Source organism: Cervus canadensis, chromosome X (genome assembly GCF_019320065.1).
Source record: "Cervus canadensis isolate Bull #8, Minnesota chromosome X, ASM1932006v1, whole genome shotgun sequence".
Lineage (NCBI taxonomy): Eukaryota > Metazoa > Chordata > Mammalia > Artiodactyla > Cervidae > Cervus > Cervus canadensis.
This window is the reverse complement of record NC_057419.1, coordinates 18908413-18920889: the sequence shown is the minus strand read 5'-3', so window position 1 is coordinate 18920889 and position 12477 is coordinate 18908413. Positions and strand designations below refer to the sequence as shown.

At 39.6% G+C, this 12477-nt stretch overlaps 2 protein-coding genes across 4 annotated transcripts in view; one reads left to right on the top strand and one right to left on the bottom strand.

Moving 5' to 3' along the window:
* LOC122434824 (collectrin-like) overlaps positions 1-12477 on the top strand; it is an 88184-nt gene that overhangs the window by 6900 nt on the left and 68807 nt on the right. For both annotated transcript variants that reach the window (XM_043458555.1, XM_043458554.1), the window contains exon 3: positions 3889-4083. In XM_043458555.1, coding sequence (XP_043314490.1) covers positions 3889-4083 — 195 coding nt within the window. The remainder of the gene's footprint in view (positions 1-3888; positions 4084-12477) is intronic.
* LOC122434826 (carbonic anhydrase 5B, mitochondrial-like) overlaps positions 1-12477 on the bottom strand; it is a 39523-nt gene that overhangs the window by 2857 nt on the left and 24189 nt on the right. Inside the window, exon 4 of one of the 2 annotated variants that reach the window (XM_043458561.1) lies at positions 692-1018. The exons of the other annotated variant lie outside the window; for it this stretch is intronic. Within the exon in view, the coding sequence (XP_043314496.1) occupies positions 930-1018 (89 nt within the window). The 3' untranslated portion in view covers positions 692-929. Of the gene's footprint in view, positions 1-691; positions 1019-12477 lie in introns of those variants that run through there. 2 annotated transcript variants of the gene reach the window in all.

Here is a 12477-nt window from a genome sequence, read left to right as displayed (position 1 = left end):
TACCTTCTTGAGTTAATGTAGAGGCCTTACCTTTAAAACATACTTTTTGGCAGAAAAAAGGTAATATCTTGACTCTTACATAAATGGAAAATAAATGCTCTCAAAGAATTTTGGGCTTTCCTGGTGGCTCAGGTGGTAAATAATCCACCTGCAATGCGAGAAACCTGGGTTCGATCCCTGGCTTGGGAAAATCCCTTGGAGAAGGGAACAGCTGCCCACTCCAGTATTTCGGCTTGGAGAATTCCATGGACTATATCCATGGTGTCACAAAGCGTCGACATCGCAGAGTGACTTTCACTTTCACTTTCATCAAAGATTTTATTATCAAGTTAATGAGGAAATGAATAAGATGTTAAAACCGTTTTAATGGAAACTTCAAGGCAGCATGCAAATATAGGAATTGAAGATTTGTGGTGTTTATTTACTAAAAGATACACCAGTCTATCCATTGGCAATGCTCCACTAGATGCAATTCACCTGATTCTCTGCGGACAAGAATCATTTACATTATATTAGTTTTCTCGAACTTACAGATTTGAAAATTAATTCAAAGACAGTAAAAGGTGGAAATTGTTCAGAAGGGTAGACTGGCCAGACACTCAATCATATTTTTCACCCATTTGAAGTTTTACCCATTTTTTTCTGACAGTTCCCCTCCTCCTCTCCTTGGGATTAGAATAAACTTTCAAAAGTGAAATATATTCCTTTCTGCACAGAAGCAGAGTATGCAGTTTTTATTTCAATTAGTGTGCAATTTATGTGTGTCAAAACTTCAAATCCCACACATAATTGGTGTTGGGCAAATTGATTTAGAAATCAAGAAAAATATACACATTCTTGGGTTTCTAAGGATTTACCTTCTTGAGTTAATGTACAGTCCTTACCTTTAAAACATACTTTTTGGGGAAAAAAACGTAAAATCTTGTCTCTCATATAAATGAAAAATAAATATTATCAAAGATTTTGGGCTTCCTTTGTGGCTCAGCTGGAAGAATGAGTTCCCCAAATAATCTTGACCCTGAGAAAGAAAGATTGAAACAAAGTTCACTCTCCTTACAAAGGGATTTACAGGTTATTGAAATGCACATTTTTCTCATTATATCTAGTGAAAGAACTTATTTGCTCTTTGTAAAATGTTAGCATTTAAGGCAATATGTCTATAATCGAATGCCAATTGTTTTTGTGCGAACAAACATCTGTTTCCCTTGCTGAAGTGAAGGCATTGAGGCTCTGTACCAATGGAAAGTGGTTTAAGAAGAAGGTTTGAATTAAATTGTTTCTGCACTTTTGCCACTAAGAATACTGCTGAGAGCCACTACTTAGGGAGTAAAAATTAGGAATATTGTATTTTGTGAGAAAAGGGATTTTATTCAAGCCCTGTGATCAGGGAGGACTCCAAGGAAAATGAGGGCACTGTGCTTAAACCAGGCTTCAGTTATTGTGAGGAGGAGGAGTGAGTGCTTAGGCTGAAGGTCGAGGATGGAGATGAATATGTTCACAACAAAATGTCTGTTTCAAAGGCCCCAGTAGGAAGGGCTGTTTAGGAGATGATGGCCAGTAGAATGGGAAATTATATCAGGGTATGGATAGGGCTCATCAGGAGTGTATGAAATTAAAGGAAACAATACCAGGAGGGCAGGACAGAGTGAAAAGAAAGGAGATGGTACCTAGAAGGCAGTTAATATGTCATTGGGCAAAATAATACTAGTTCCACCTAATGCTTGCTTAATATTTTCTGGTTCACGAGCCATAATCTGATGCATCTTTGGCATTTAGTGTCAACACCAGTCATTTCTGAGTTATTATTATTATCCCTGCCTTATAAATGAGAGAATTGAGGCTCGGGGAGATTGATTGATTTTTCCAGGTCACCATGTGAGAGAAATAAAGAATGACGACTTGAATGCAGGCACACTGCCTTTGCATCCAGTGACTTGTTTTTCCCCTACTCTACTAGAGTATCCACACCTATGGAATTAGGTGAGGGGATGAAAGATCAGTTCTACAGTGTCTGTTTTTGATCTGTTTTGAGGACCTGGCCTTATTCAAGGCCAATTTGACTAGAAAGTATCCATGGTGATTGACGCCCATTGGGGATTTCAGTGGTAGATGGAGATATAGTTTGTATTGAACTAGAACTTCTGATCAGCCTGACTGCTGAGCAACAAAGTAGACAGAATGGGAACGCAGAGCAACTTTTCATTTTACTGTTATCTGTTGGTAGGGGAGCTCATCATTTTGTGGAAAGTTTTGTGTTATCAAAATTAGGTTACAAAAAAAGAAATCATCCCATTGTTTGATAAAAATTGCATTGAAATCATCCTGTGCTGCAGATTAGCTGGCTAGGATTCTCCTTCACACGAGTAACCATGCCTCCTTGTAGATTTTCATTTGCTACGGGTGGTCTTTCCTGACACCCTGGTACTGGTCTGCAGAGATTCTGAAGCTGTTACTCTCAGGTTCAAGATGTGCACTGTCCAGTACAGAACTCAGCAGCCACACGTGGCTCTCAAGAACTCGACATGTATCTAATCCAAGATGAGATATGCTCTGTCAAGTACACACCGAATTTCAAGGACTCTGCCCAGAATAAAATGTGAACCAACTTACTGTTGATTCCATGTTAAAATTATATTTTCTTGGATATATTGAGCAAATATATATTATATTAAAATCAGTTTTGCCTATTACTATTTTCTAAATGCAGCTGCTAGAAAATTTGACATCACCTAAGTTTCAAATATTCTGGCTTATAGTTCTGCTCTAGAGGTTGTTGAAATCAGCTCGTCTAGTGTAAATTCAGAAAAGGCCATACAGTATCTCCAAGAAATCACATCTAATTTGCAAATTCCAGCTAGAAATTTAGTTTTGGTCAAATAAGTTTTTGCTACCAACCCCTCCCTGACTGCTACCACCACCCAAAATGCAGATTTTCCCCAGGGAGCATAATAGATTTACCTTTGTGTTTTTCTAAACTTTTGGACTCCTAAAGCACCGTTTACTTTAGTCATATGGAACTACTTGCAGTTGACGAAACAGTTCATACTGTATATATCCTGTCTCCAATTCCTGTGCTCACTACAGGTCTGAAGTGAGTACTTTGGGTCTGAAGTATTCCTACTTGTCCCTGCAAACACAGCTCAAAACTTGTCTTCCCAGGAAACCAGCTCTGACTTCTTACTATGATGACACCTCTGCTGTATTCCCACTGTGCCCATTTTTACCTCTTTCATAGAACTTTTTGTGCTGCACTGTGATTGTGGAGGGACTGATGGGCTGTTGTTCTAGACTGTAAGCTACTCGGGTATTTTTTTTTTTTTTTTTGCCGTTTGTATCTCTAGCACCTAGCAGAGGATCTGGTACTTAGTAAGTTTTCAGCAACTGTTTGTTGAATTGAATGGAAAACAAGAAAAAAAGATGAAATTGATGGATTTGCCGCTCCTCCTGGCTTCATGCTTTCTGTCTGCTCTTGATTTTCTTTTATTCTTAAGTTTATCACCCACTTTTTACATATTAGTTTGTGTTTTCAGGCTGTAAGCCACTTAAATAGAGTTCTGTCATTTTAATCTAGATGCTGCCTCTCAGGGAATAAAATGTGGTGGGCAGAGCTCAAAAGTCAGGACTTCCTGTGACTTCTAGAACATTCATGACAATGGAGGGCAGTAGTGCATAGACAGGCACCTCTCTGGCAGCCAGGACCACCACTTACGAACAGAAAACCACAGCATGATTGCCCTCATCAGACTGTCGGCTCGACCTGAAGTCTTCTGCTGGGAGATGCTCTGTTTATAGAGAGGGTGGTAATCCCGGGGACACAGGGCAGGGCTCTACCTTTGGTTTCTAATGTTTCTTCTCTCTTGTTTGTGTTTAATCATCCTTGTATTTTAGAATGAATCGAAACCGGATCAACAATGCCTTCTTTTTGAATGACCAGACTCTGGAATTTTTAAGAATTCCTTCCACTCTTGCACCACCTACTGACCCGTCTGTGCCCATCTGGATTATTATATTTGGTGTGATATTCTGCATCGTCCTTGTGGCGACCATGCTATTGATTTTATCAGGAATCCGGCAACATAGAAGGTAAGATATTTATAAAGGGAGAGATTGAAAGAGCATTTTCCTGTTTCCTCATGACCTGGAAAAATAAGGAGAGGATTTTCCCCTACCTGAAGTGAATCCCTTATATTGTAAACTGAAAAAATGGGCAGTTTTCAAAATATCAGTTATGCTTTTGTTTTTGGACACTTTTTGGAGTCCGGAGTCCCTTACTTAACTATGACTACTTCTAGCGCCATCTTTCTTTCTTTTCTACACCATGTGAATGTTTCATATCTAGAGTTGTTTTTAATATCTGGGGTATGATTTTTTACACTGGATATACAGAGCTTAGCAGGCTTTTCGGATAGGCAGAGTTAATCTTTGGTTTTCACCCTCCTCCAAATACTAGTTCTGCCACCGTTGTTTTCCTGCCCTCCTTGGCCCGCCTCTTCCAGTACCTACAGCCACCATCTTGTACCAGATACTTTTGTGATGTCTTTGCATTCTCTCCCTTTGGACGCTCTTCCCTCGAGTCCTGTGATCTTATCTAGACCCATGTTCTTCACAGTGGCCTTTGAATCATCTCCCTGTATCAGAATCACCTGGAACACTTGTTGAACATGTAGGTTCCTTTGCTCTACAACAGAGCCACGAAAAGTTCATTCTCTGAAGGAGATGCATTCTTTTAATTGAAACTTAGTTGATGTACAATTGAAAGAGATATGTCTCAATGAATATCCAGCTAATTCACTTTTTTGAGGGCTTCCAGTTTAACTACTTACATTTCAGTTACCACTCATGGAGTTCATTTAGCTGAATTCTGGGGCACATGCAAGCTTTGCTATCTAAATTATTGACATTACCTCCAGAGAGAATTTCAGACTGGTGAAAGTGTTCCTAAGGTAGGGAGGAAACAAAGCTTTCACAATGAAAGGAGAAAATAATCTTGTTTACAAGCACCTCTGATTCAGAGTGCAGGTGGAGAGAGTCCTGAGCTCTACTTTGATGCTTCTAAACCTTCCCTTCTGACACCAAGGAAGAGGAATTCTGTTAAGTGGGCATCACAGGGACACACATTGGTTTTCAAAAGCGTTGGTGCCCACGTGGGACATGCAGGTGGTGTTTGGCCAAGCTTGTGTTTGAGTAAGTGTTTCTGCTGAGATTTTCCACTTTCCATATGGTTCACGCTGGTTATTAGCAGAAGGTAATCATTTTAAATTTGCCGCTTTGCAATTTTTTATTCACAAATGATCAGTGAAATGCTATGGAGTGAATGTGATCTATGTCTAGTCCCTGAATTAAACTTGAGGATTAAGATCAAGTTGTCACTGCTTGACTTTCTTGCTTTTGCCATGACATGTAATACTGAGAGACTTGATCCAAATTATTAATTTGTTTTTGTTTGCTTTCTAGAATATTAAGAAATACTCTGTTGCGGTATTTGCATGCCTGTGTTCAATAGCTTTAAGTTTTATATTAATCCTGAAATGCTGGGAGTCCATGCTTTCTAGCAGTTGTAACCTTCATGAATTCACTTCATCCCCTTATTTCCCAATTTCCTCACTAGTATGCTCTGGTGTAGGTGGTGGAAGAATGGGCTTTGGAGTTGGACTACTTGGATTCACAGTATTTATTGGCTAGACACTGCTCTTGGAAGTAATGCATTAACTGTATGGCTATCAGGAGGCACAGGCAATGAGTCAGGGAAGCCAAGCTGAAGAGAACATGGTTTGTGGTGCTGGAGTCAAGTTGGTTAAATGTTTCTTTACTATCTGTGCATAGATAACTTTGCTGGAGGGACAGTGAGCTGTGTTAGAAAGAATTAATTTGTTGGAATCAAAAGTTAATAGCATAGCATTCTCGAAGGAGCGCCTGGCACCCAGCAAGTGCTCAGTAAGTGTTAGCTCTTAGTGTTATTTTATTATCCTGCTGTTGGTGGTCTTTCAGTTCATTTGTACTGGGATCAGCTATCTTCCTTCTGAGCAAACTCTCCAGTAATGGAATAATTGGGCGTGTAGCATCATAATCTGTTGCTTGGGAGAAGTGACCCTGTTGCTCCAACCTTGCCTTCACAAAGTTAGTTCATGTTCAAACCAGGAAAACAGAGGGACAAATCTCCTGTGTCAACCTGGAGAGCATCAATAATTAGCAAATAGAGACAGGACAGTCATGATAACCTTCTGAAGAGAAATTGATCTGTTAGGTTTTCCACTTGATATGGAAAAATTTTGCTGGGTTTCTCTTGGGAAAAGTATTGCTTCAAAAGTGGGGAGAGGGTGCAGTTTGAAGTGGGAGGAGCTCTGATCTTTGTGATGAAAGTTTTGTCTATTTGTCAAAAAGATAGAAGTTGCCCTCAAAAGCCTTTAGTGTTGAGGAAGACACAGATTTGTTCAAGAATGCAATCCACAGGTTAGATGGTAATGAACATAGCTTGTGTGATAGAACATCTTAAACCTAGAAGATCAGGGGGGACCCCAGGGTCATCTGAATCACCCTTCTACTTCTACAGAGAAGAGTGCCAATGTCATCTAAGACATGTGCATTTCTCAAGTTACCTTTGGGAAAATCCTCAAGTGAAGCTTTAACTCTTCGGTTAGCCGTGTCAATAACAGCATTCCATTGATGGTTCAGAAGCTCTGGGTGGAAAGTGTGCAGTCACTGTGGCCCAAACTAGGTGAACTCAAATACTAGCTATACCTGTTAGCTGAGTGAGGTTTGTTGCATCATCAAATTTCTCCATCTGTACGAGGGAGGTAATGTCTCACAGGGCTTCCATGAAGACTGGGTGAGAGAAATGTGTATAAAGTATAATATGTACTAAATAAATAGTAATTATGATCCAAGGTGAGCTTAACCGATTTCTGTGATTCAAGAATGCTGGAAAAGATCACTTTTCCATCCAGATATTGCCACAGTACTGCAGAAGCTTCTCCAATTCATTGGCCTATTGCTTGAGATTTTATTAGTTAACAAACACCTATTTTAGAAAGCAAGAGGTCTTGTTAGGTCAGCTGTTTACTGTGATAGTGGTGAACTGACTAATCAGCCTTCTCTCTTAAAAAAAACAATACCCTGTTTCGTAGCATTCGCTGATTTCCTATCCACTCTGAAATTTCTGAATATTTAAGTCTCCTCTTGCAAGCCTGAACCAGCAGGTTTCAGCATGTCATCACAACTGCTGCCTCTTCGGGAAGTAAATTTGAGGAGATTGCTTCCTTTCTCTATTACCATCTAGTTGAGAATAGCAATTTGTGAAATAAGAGGTTTGTGGAAGGAAAAGAGTTAGAAAAGTGATTTTTTTCTTTTAGAGAATGATTAGGAAGTTGGGTAACTAAGACAAACTGCATGTACTTGACCATGACATCTGTGCTAGATCTGTGTTTAGCCCCAGGCTGGAAGTGGATAGTTTAGCTCTTTGGTCTTTACGATAATGGTGATGATGATGGTGGTGACAGGGATGGCGGATGATGGTGATGATAGTGACGGCTTTAATGGTGGGAATGAGGTGATAATGGTAATGATGATGAAGTTGATGATGTGATGTGTCTTTTAGTTGAAAGACCACTGGATCGATACTCTTGGATTTGGGTCCCAGTCTTAGGCCCTAGCATTTATTTATTAGCCGAGTGCCTTGATGCAGTCACATACAGAAAATGAGGATAGTATTTTCTTAAATAGTTATGCTGATGGGAAGACAAAATTAGAGAATACACACAAGTGCTTTAGACACTGGGGAATGCTATATCAATGTAAAGAAGCATCACCATCAAAAAGCAGTTACAAAGTGCTAATTCTATGCAACCTGGCATTTTGGGCCATAAAAGGAGAGTCACAGACACAGCACACTTTCAGACTTGTATGTATATAGTATAGATCCATGAACCTTTTATATAAATGGACTGTTGTAATGGTGTTATCTTAGGAAGGGACCTTAAACAATGATCTGTATCCATTTCTCCAGATGCCAAGTCCCAGAGAGATAAAAATATCTTACTCCTTTCCTTTATTTACCATGCGTTGTGTGATAGGACCTCTAGAATGTATTGTAGAAGAGATGTACCAAGATAACATGGGTGGCCCTTGTCTATAAGGAGATGATAATCTTGTAGTTGTAACAAAAGCTAGGTCAAGGACTCAGGACACTGAACCCTAGCTAATGGTTACACTTGACTAGTGAATGAAGTGAGTGAAACTCGCTCAGTCGTGTCCGACTCTTTGCGACCCCATGCACTATACAGTCCATGGAATTCTCCAGGCCAGGATACTGGAGTGGGTAGCATTTGCCTTCTCCAGAACAGTTGACTAGCTGCTGCTGCTGCTAAGTCGCTTCAGTCGTGTCTGACTCTGTGCGACCCCTTAGACTAGAGTCACTAGTAAATTCACTTGATTTCCTTCTGGTTATATTTCTCTTCCTATAAGGTCAATAGTAAAGGAACGTGCATTTGAGTCTCTATGAATTTTTTCACACAAGGGGCTGGGGCTCAGCCAACGTTTTCACATACTGAAACTTCAGGTTCTTATAAAGTCTCAATCAAATGAGTGAACTGTCTTGAAAATGGAAATGTAAATGAACTGAGAAATGTTAGAGCTAATAATTGTTTTACTTTGCTGATCTTAAATGTACATACTCAATAGGAATCAAATATGTGTTTTGAGCAAAGCCTGGGAAGATGAAATAAGTTCCAGGTCCACTCCTTTCAGCAGTCTTGTCCCATTCTGAGAGACAAGTTGCTCTCCATGTTTGAGTCTCAGTTCCTTCGTTTGAAAAACAGAGATAATAAAATCTACATAGTATTACAGTAGGAATTAGATAATATGATGTATACAAAGCAGTCTTCTGTGTAATAGACACTAATTCTTATTGTTTCGGCTATCACATGGCAGATAAAAAGAGACCAGCTAGAAAGTAAGGGCACCAATATTCAAACCAGATGTCCTTGATGTCAAAGCCCACCAGTCTCACTATGCTGCAACGCCCACTAAAATTGTTCCAGCAATTCCCAGGGCTAATCACTGATTAGACGACAGTTGCAATTCCCCAATCATCAACTCTGTCCCGTTTTGAAATCATATTTGTGTGTCCTTTGTTGTTTTTCTGGCTGCTCTTGGGCCTTGGCTTTTCAACCTTATCTTGTTTGAAGGGAGATAGAAATACTCTTTCTGGTTTTAGCTGCCACTAGTTTATCTTGCGGAGAAGGCAATGGCACCCCACTCCAACACTCTTGCCTGGAAAATCCCATGGAAGGAAGAGCCTGGTAGGCTGCAGTCCATGAGGTTGCAAAGAGTCGGACACGACTGAGCCACTTCACTTTCACTTTTCACTTTCATGCATTGGAGAAGGAAATGGCAACCCACTCTAGTGTTCTTGCCTGGAGAATCCCAGGAACTGCGGAGCCTGGGGGGCTGCCGTCTATGGGGTCGCACAGAGTCGGACATGACTGAATTGACTTAGCAGCAGCAGCAGCAGCAGTTTATCTTGAGCAAACTCTGTTCAACACCCCCTCGCCACGTGGGCCACCCAGTACAGGCAGACCTCCTTTTCTTGTGCTTCACTTTATTGCGTGTTTTTTACAAATTGAGGTTTTATGGGAGTTTTCTACAGATTAAAGTTTTATGGCAGCCCGCATCAAGCAAGTCTATCAGCACCATTTTTCCAACAGCATTTGTTCACTCTGTGTCTCTGTGTCACATTTGGTAATTCTTGCAATGTGTCAGTCATTTTCATTATTTTTTTATTTGTTATGGTGATCAGTGATCTTTGATGTTACTGTTGGAATCTGTGGTGTGAGCTCCATAGACCATGCCCATATAAGTTGGCAAACTTAATGGTGAATATTGTGTGCTCTGACTGCTCCACCAACCAGATGTCTCCCATCTCTCTCCCTCTCCTCAGGCCTTTCTATTTCCTGAGACAAGAATTTTGAAATCGGGCTAATTAATAACCCTACAGTGACTTCTAAGTGTTCAAGTGAAAGAAAGAGTCATGTATCTCACTTTAAATCAAAAGCTAGAAATGATTGAGCTTAGTGAGGAAAGCACATAGAAAGCTGAGACAGGCTGAAAGCTAGGCCTCTTACACCAATCAGTTAGCCAAGTTGTGAATGTGAGGGAAAAGTTCTTGAAGGAAATAAAAAGTGCTAATTCAGTGAATACACGAATGATAAGTAATTGAAACAGCTTTATTGCTGATGTGGAGAAAGTTTCAGTGGTCTGGATAGAGTATCAAACCAGCCACAGCCTAATTCAAGCAAGGCCCTGATTCTAATTTGTGGAGGCTGAGAGAGGTGAGGAAGCTGCAGAAGAAAAGTCTGAAATTAGCAGAGGTTTGTTCATGAGGTTTGAGGACAGAAGCCGTATGTGTAACATAAAAGTGCAAAGTGAAGGAGCAAATGGTGATGTAGAAGCAAGTTCTCCAGAAGACCTAAGATAATTAATGATGGTGGCTACGCTAAACAACAGATTTTCAGTGCAGATGCAACAGCCTTTTATTGGAAGAATATGCCACCCAGGACTTCCATAGCTAGAGAGGAGAAGTCAATCCCTGCCTTCAAAGTTTCAGAGCAGACTGACTTTCTTGTTAGTGGCTAATTAACTGGTGACTCAAAGTTGAAGCCAGTGCTCATTTATCATTCTGAAAATCCCAAGGCCCTTAGAACAAAGCCTGGATAATAGCACATCTTTTTACAACATGGTTCACTGGATATTTTTTAAGCCCACTCTTAAGGCCTACTGCTCAGGAAAAGATTCCTTTCAAAGTATTACTGCCCATTGATAATGCACCTGGTCACCCAAGAGCTCTGAGTGAGATATATAACAAGATTAATGTTGTTCTTATGGCTGTTAACATAGCATCCATTCTGCAGCCCATGGATCAAAGAGTAATTTAGACTTTCAAGTCATATTATTTAAGAAATACACTTCATCAGGCTATAGCTGCCATAGTGATTGCTCTGGTGGATCTGGGCATAGTCAGTCAAAACCTTCTGGGTTTTGAATGGAGTCACCGTTTAGATGCCATTAAGAACATTCATGATTCATAGGAAGAAGTCCAAATATCAACATTCACAGGAGTTTAGAAGAAGTTGATTCCAATCATCAGGGATAACTTTGAGGGGTTCTTGGCTTAAGTGGAGGAAGCAGCTGCAGATGTGGTAGAAAAAGCAAGAGAACTAGAATTAAAAGGTGACAAAGGAGGCTTTGAAGAACTGCCTCACCATTTGTGTGTGTTTGTGGTGGGTGGGTGGAAGAGTGTTTCTGGTGGCCCTAGTATGTTCAAGGAAACACTTCCAAATGCTGCTTTAGAAGGGCTGGACCCATTGATACTCACAGCACTGTCTTGGATTCCAATTCTATGCATCCTCCAACAATCCATGGTTTTCTGCTAGTGAGCTAGAGGTACCTATAAGTGAATCACCCACATGCTTTTACTGGTAAATCAACATGTTGATTAATTAAATCCAATTTTGTAGACTTCAAATGTTTCTTTCAGGCACCAAGAGGTAAAGGATTTCATTGGTCAGTTAATATTGGAGATTAGTATCTATCAGTGGTGCTCAACCAGGGTTGAGTTTGCAGTGGACATTGGAGAAAGTCTACAGACATTTTTGGTTGTCAGTACTTGGGGCTATTACTGGCATCCAGTGAGTAGAGGCCAGGGATGCTGCTAAACATCCTACAGTGCACAGGACAGCCTCCCATAATGTTACTGTTGGTATATCTATTGGGACCACATAAAATTAATGGAAAACAAACAGTTTATCAAGAATAACCATTTAGGGAGAAGTGACATCAAAGGCGTCTCTATGATGTCTTCCTATTCAATAAAATGATATGGGTTGTATTAGTTCAAGTTTTTTTGTGTGCCTTAGGAATGTTTTACAGTTTTTTTTGGTTAATGTTTTATGGTCAATTCATTGCAAGGTATTTTAGATTTTTAGTTTGTTTTGTAAGTAGGGTTCTTTCTTCCATTATGTCTTCTGTGATTTTATATGTCAAAGGAATTGACTTCTATAAATTAATATGGCACTCCACTAATTTTTTTGTAATTTCCTTTATATATATATTTTTTTTTCCTTTATATTTTTTGATCTAACTTTATTGGCTACTACCAGAATTTAATTCAATATTTAGTATGTTAATAATAGTGTTGTTAGTAGACATCCTTTCCACATTAGGCATACTATTTATTTTTGAGCTGATATTAATCTACTTTATTAGGTTAGGGAGTTCTTTCATTTCTGTTTTATTTTTTAAAAAATAGATGGTGATTTTGTCAAATGTGTTTTTGGAATCTCCAAATACATGTCCAAACTGAGACAAGGTGTTAGCATATTTTTTTAAAAATGTAGAAGCATTACAAGATTAAAAACTGATGTCAAAGTTTGAGCCCAGCCTTGTGTTAAAGGGGCAAACTAGAATTTCTTAATATAGAAATGT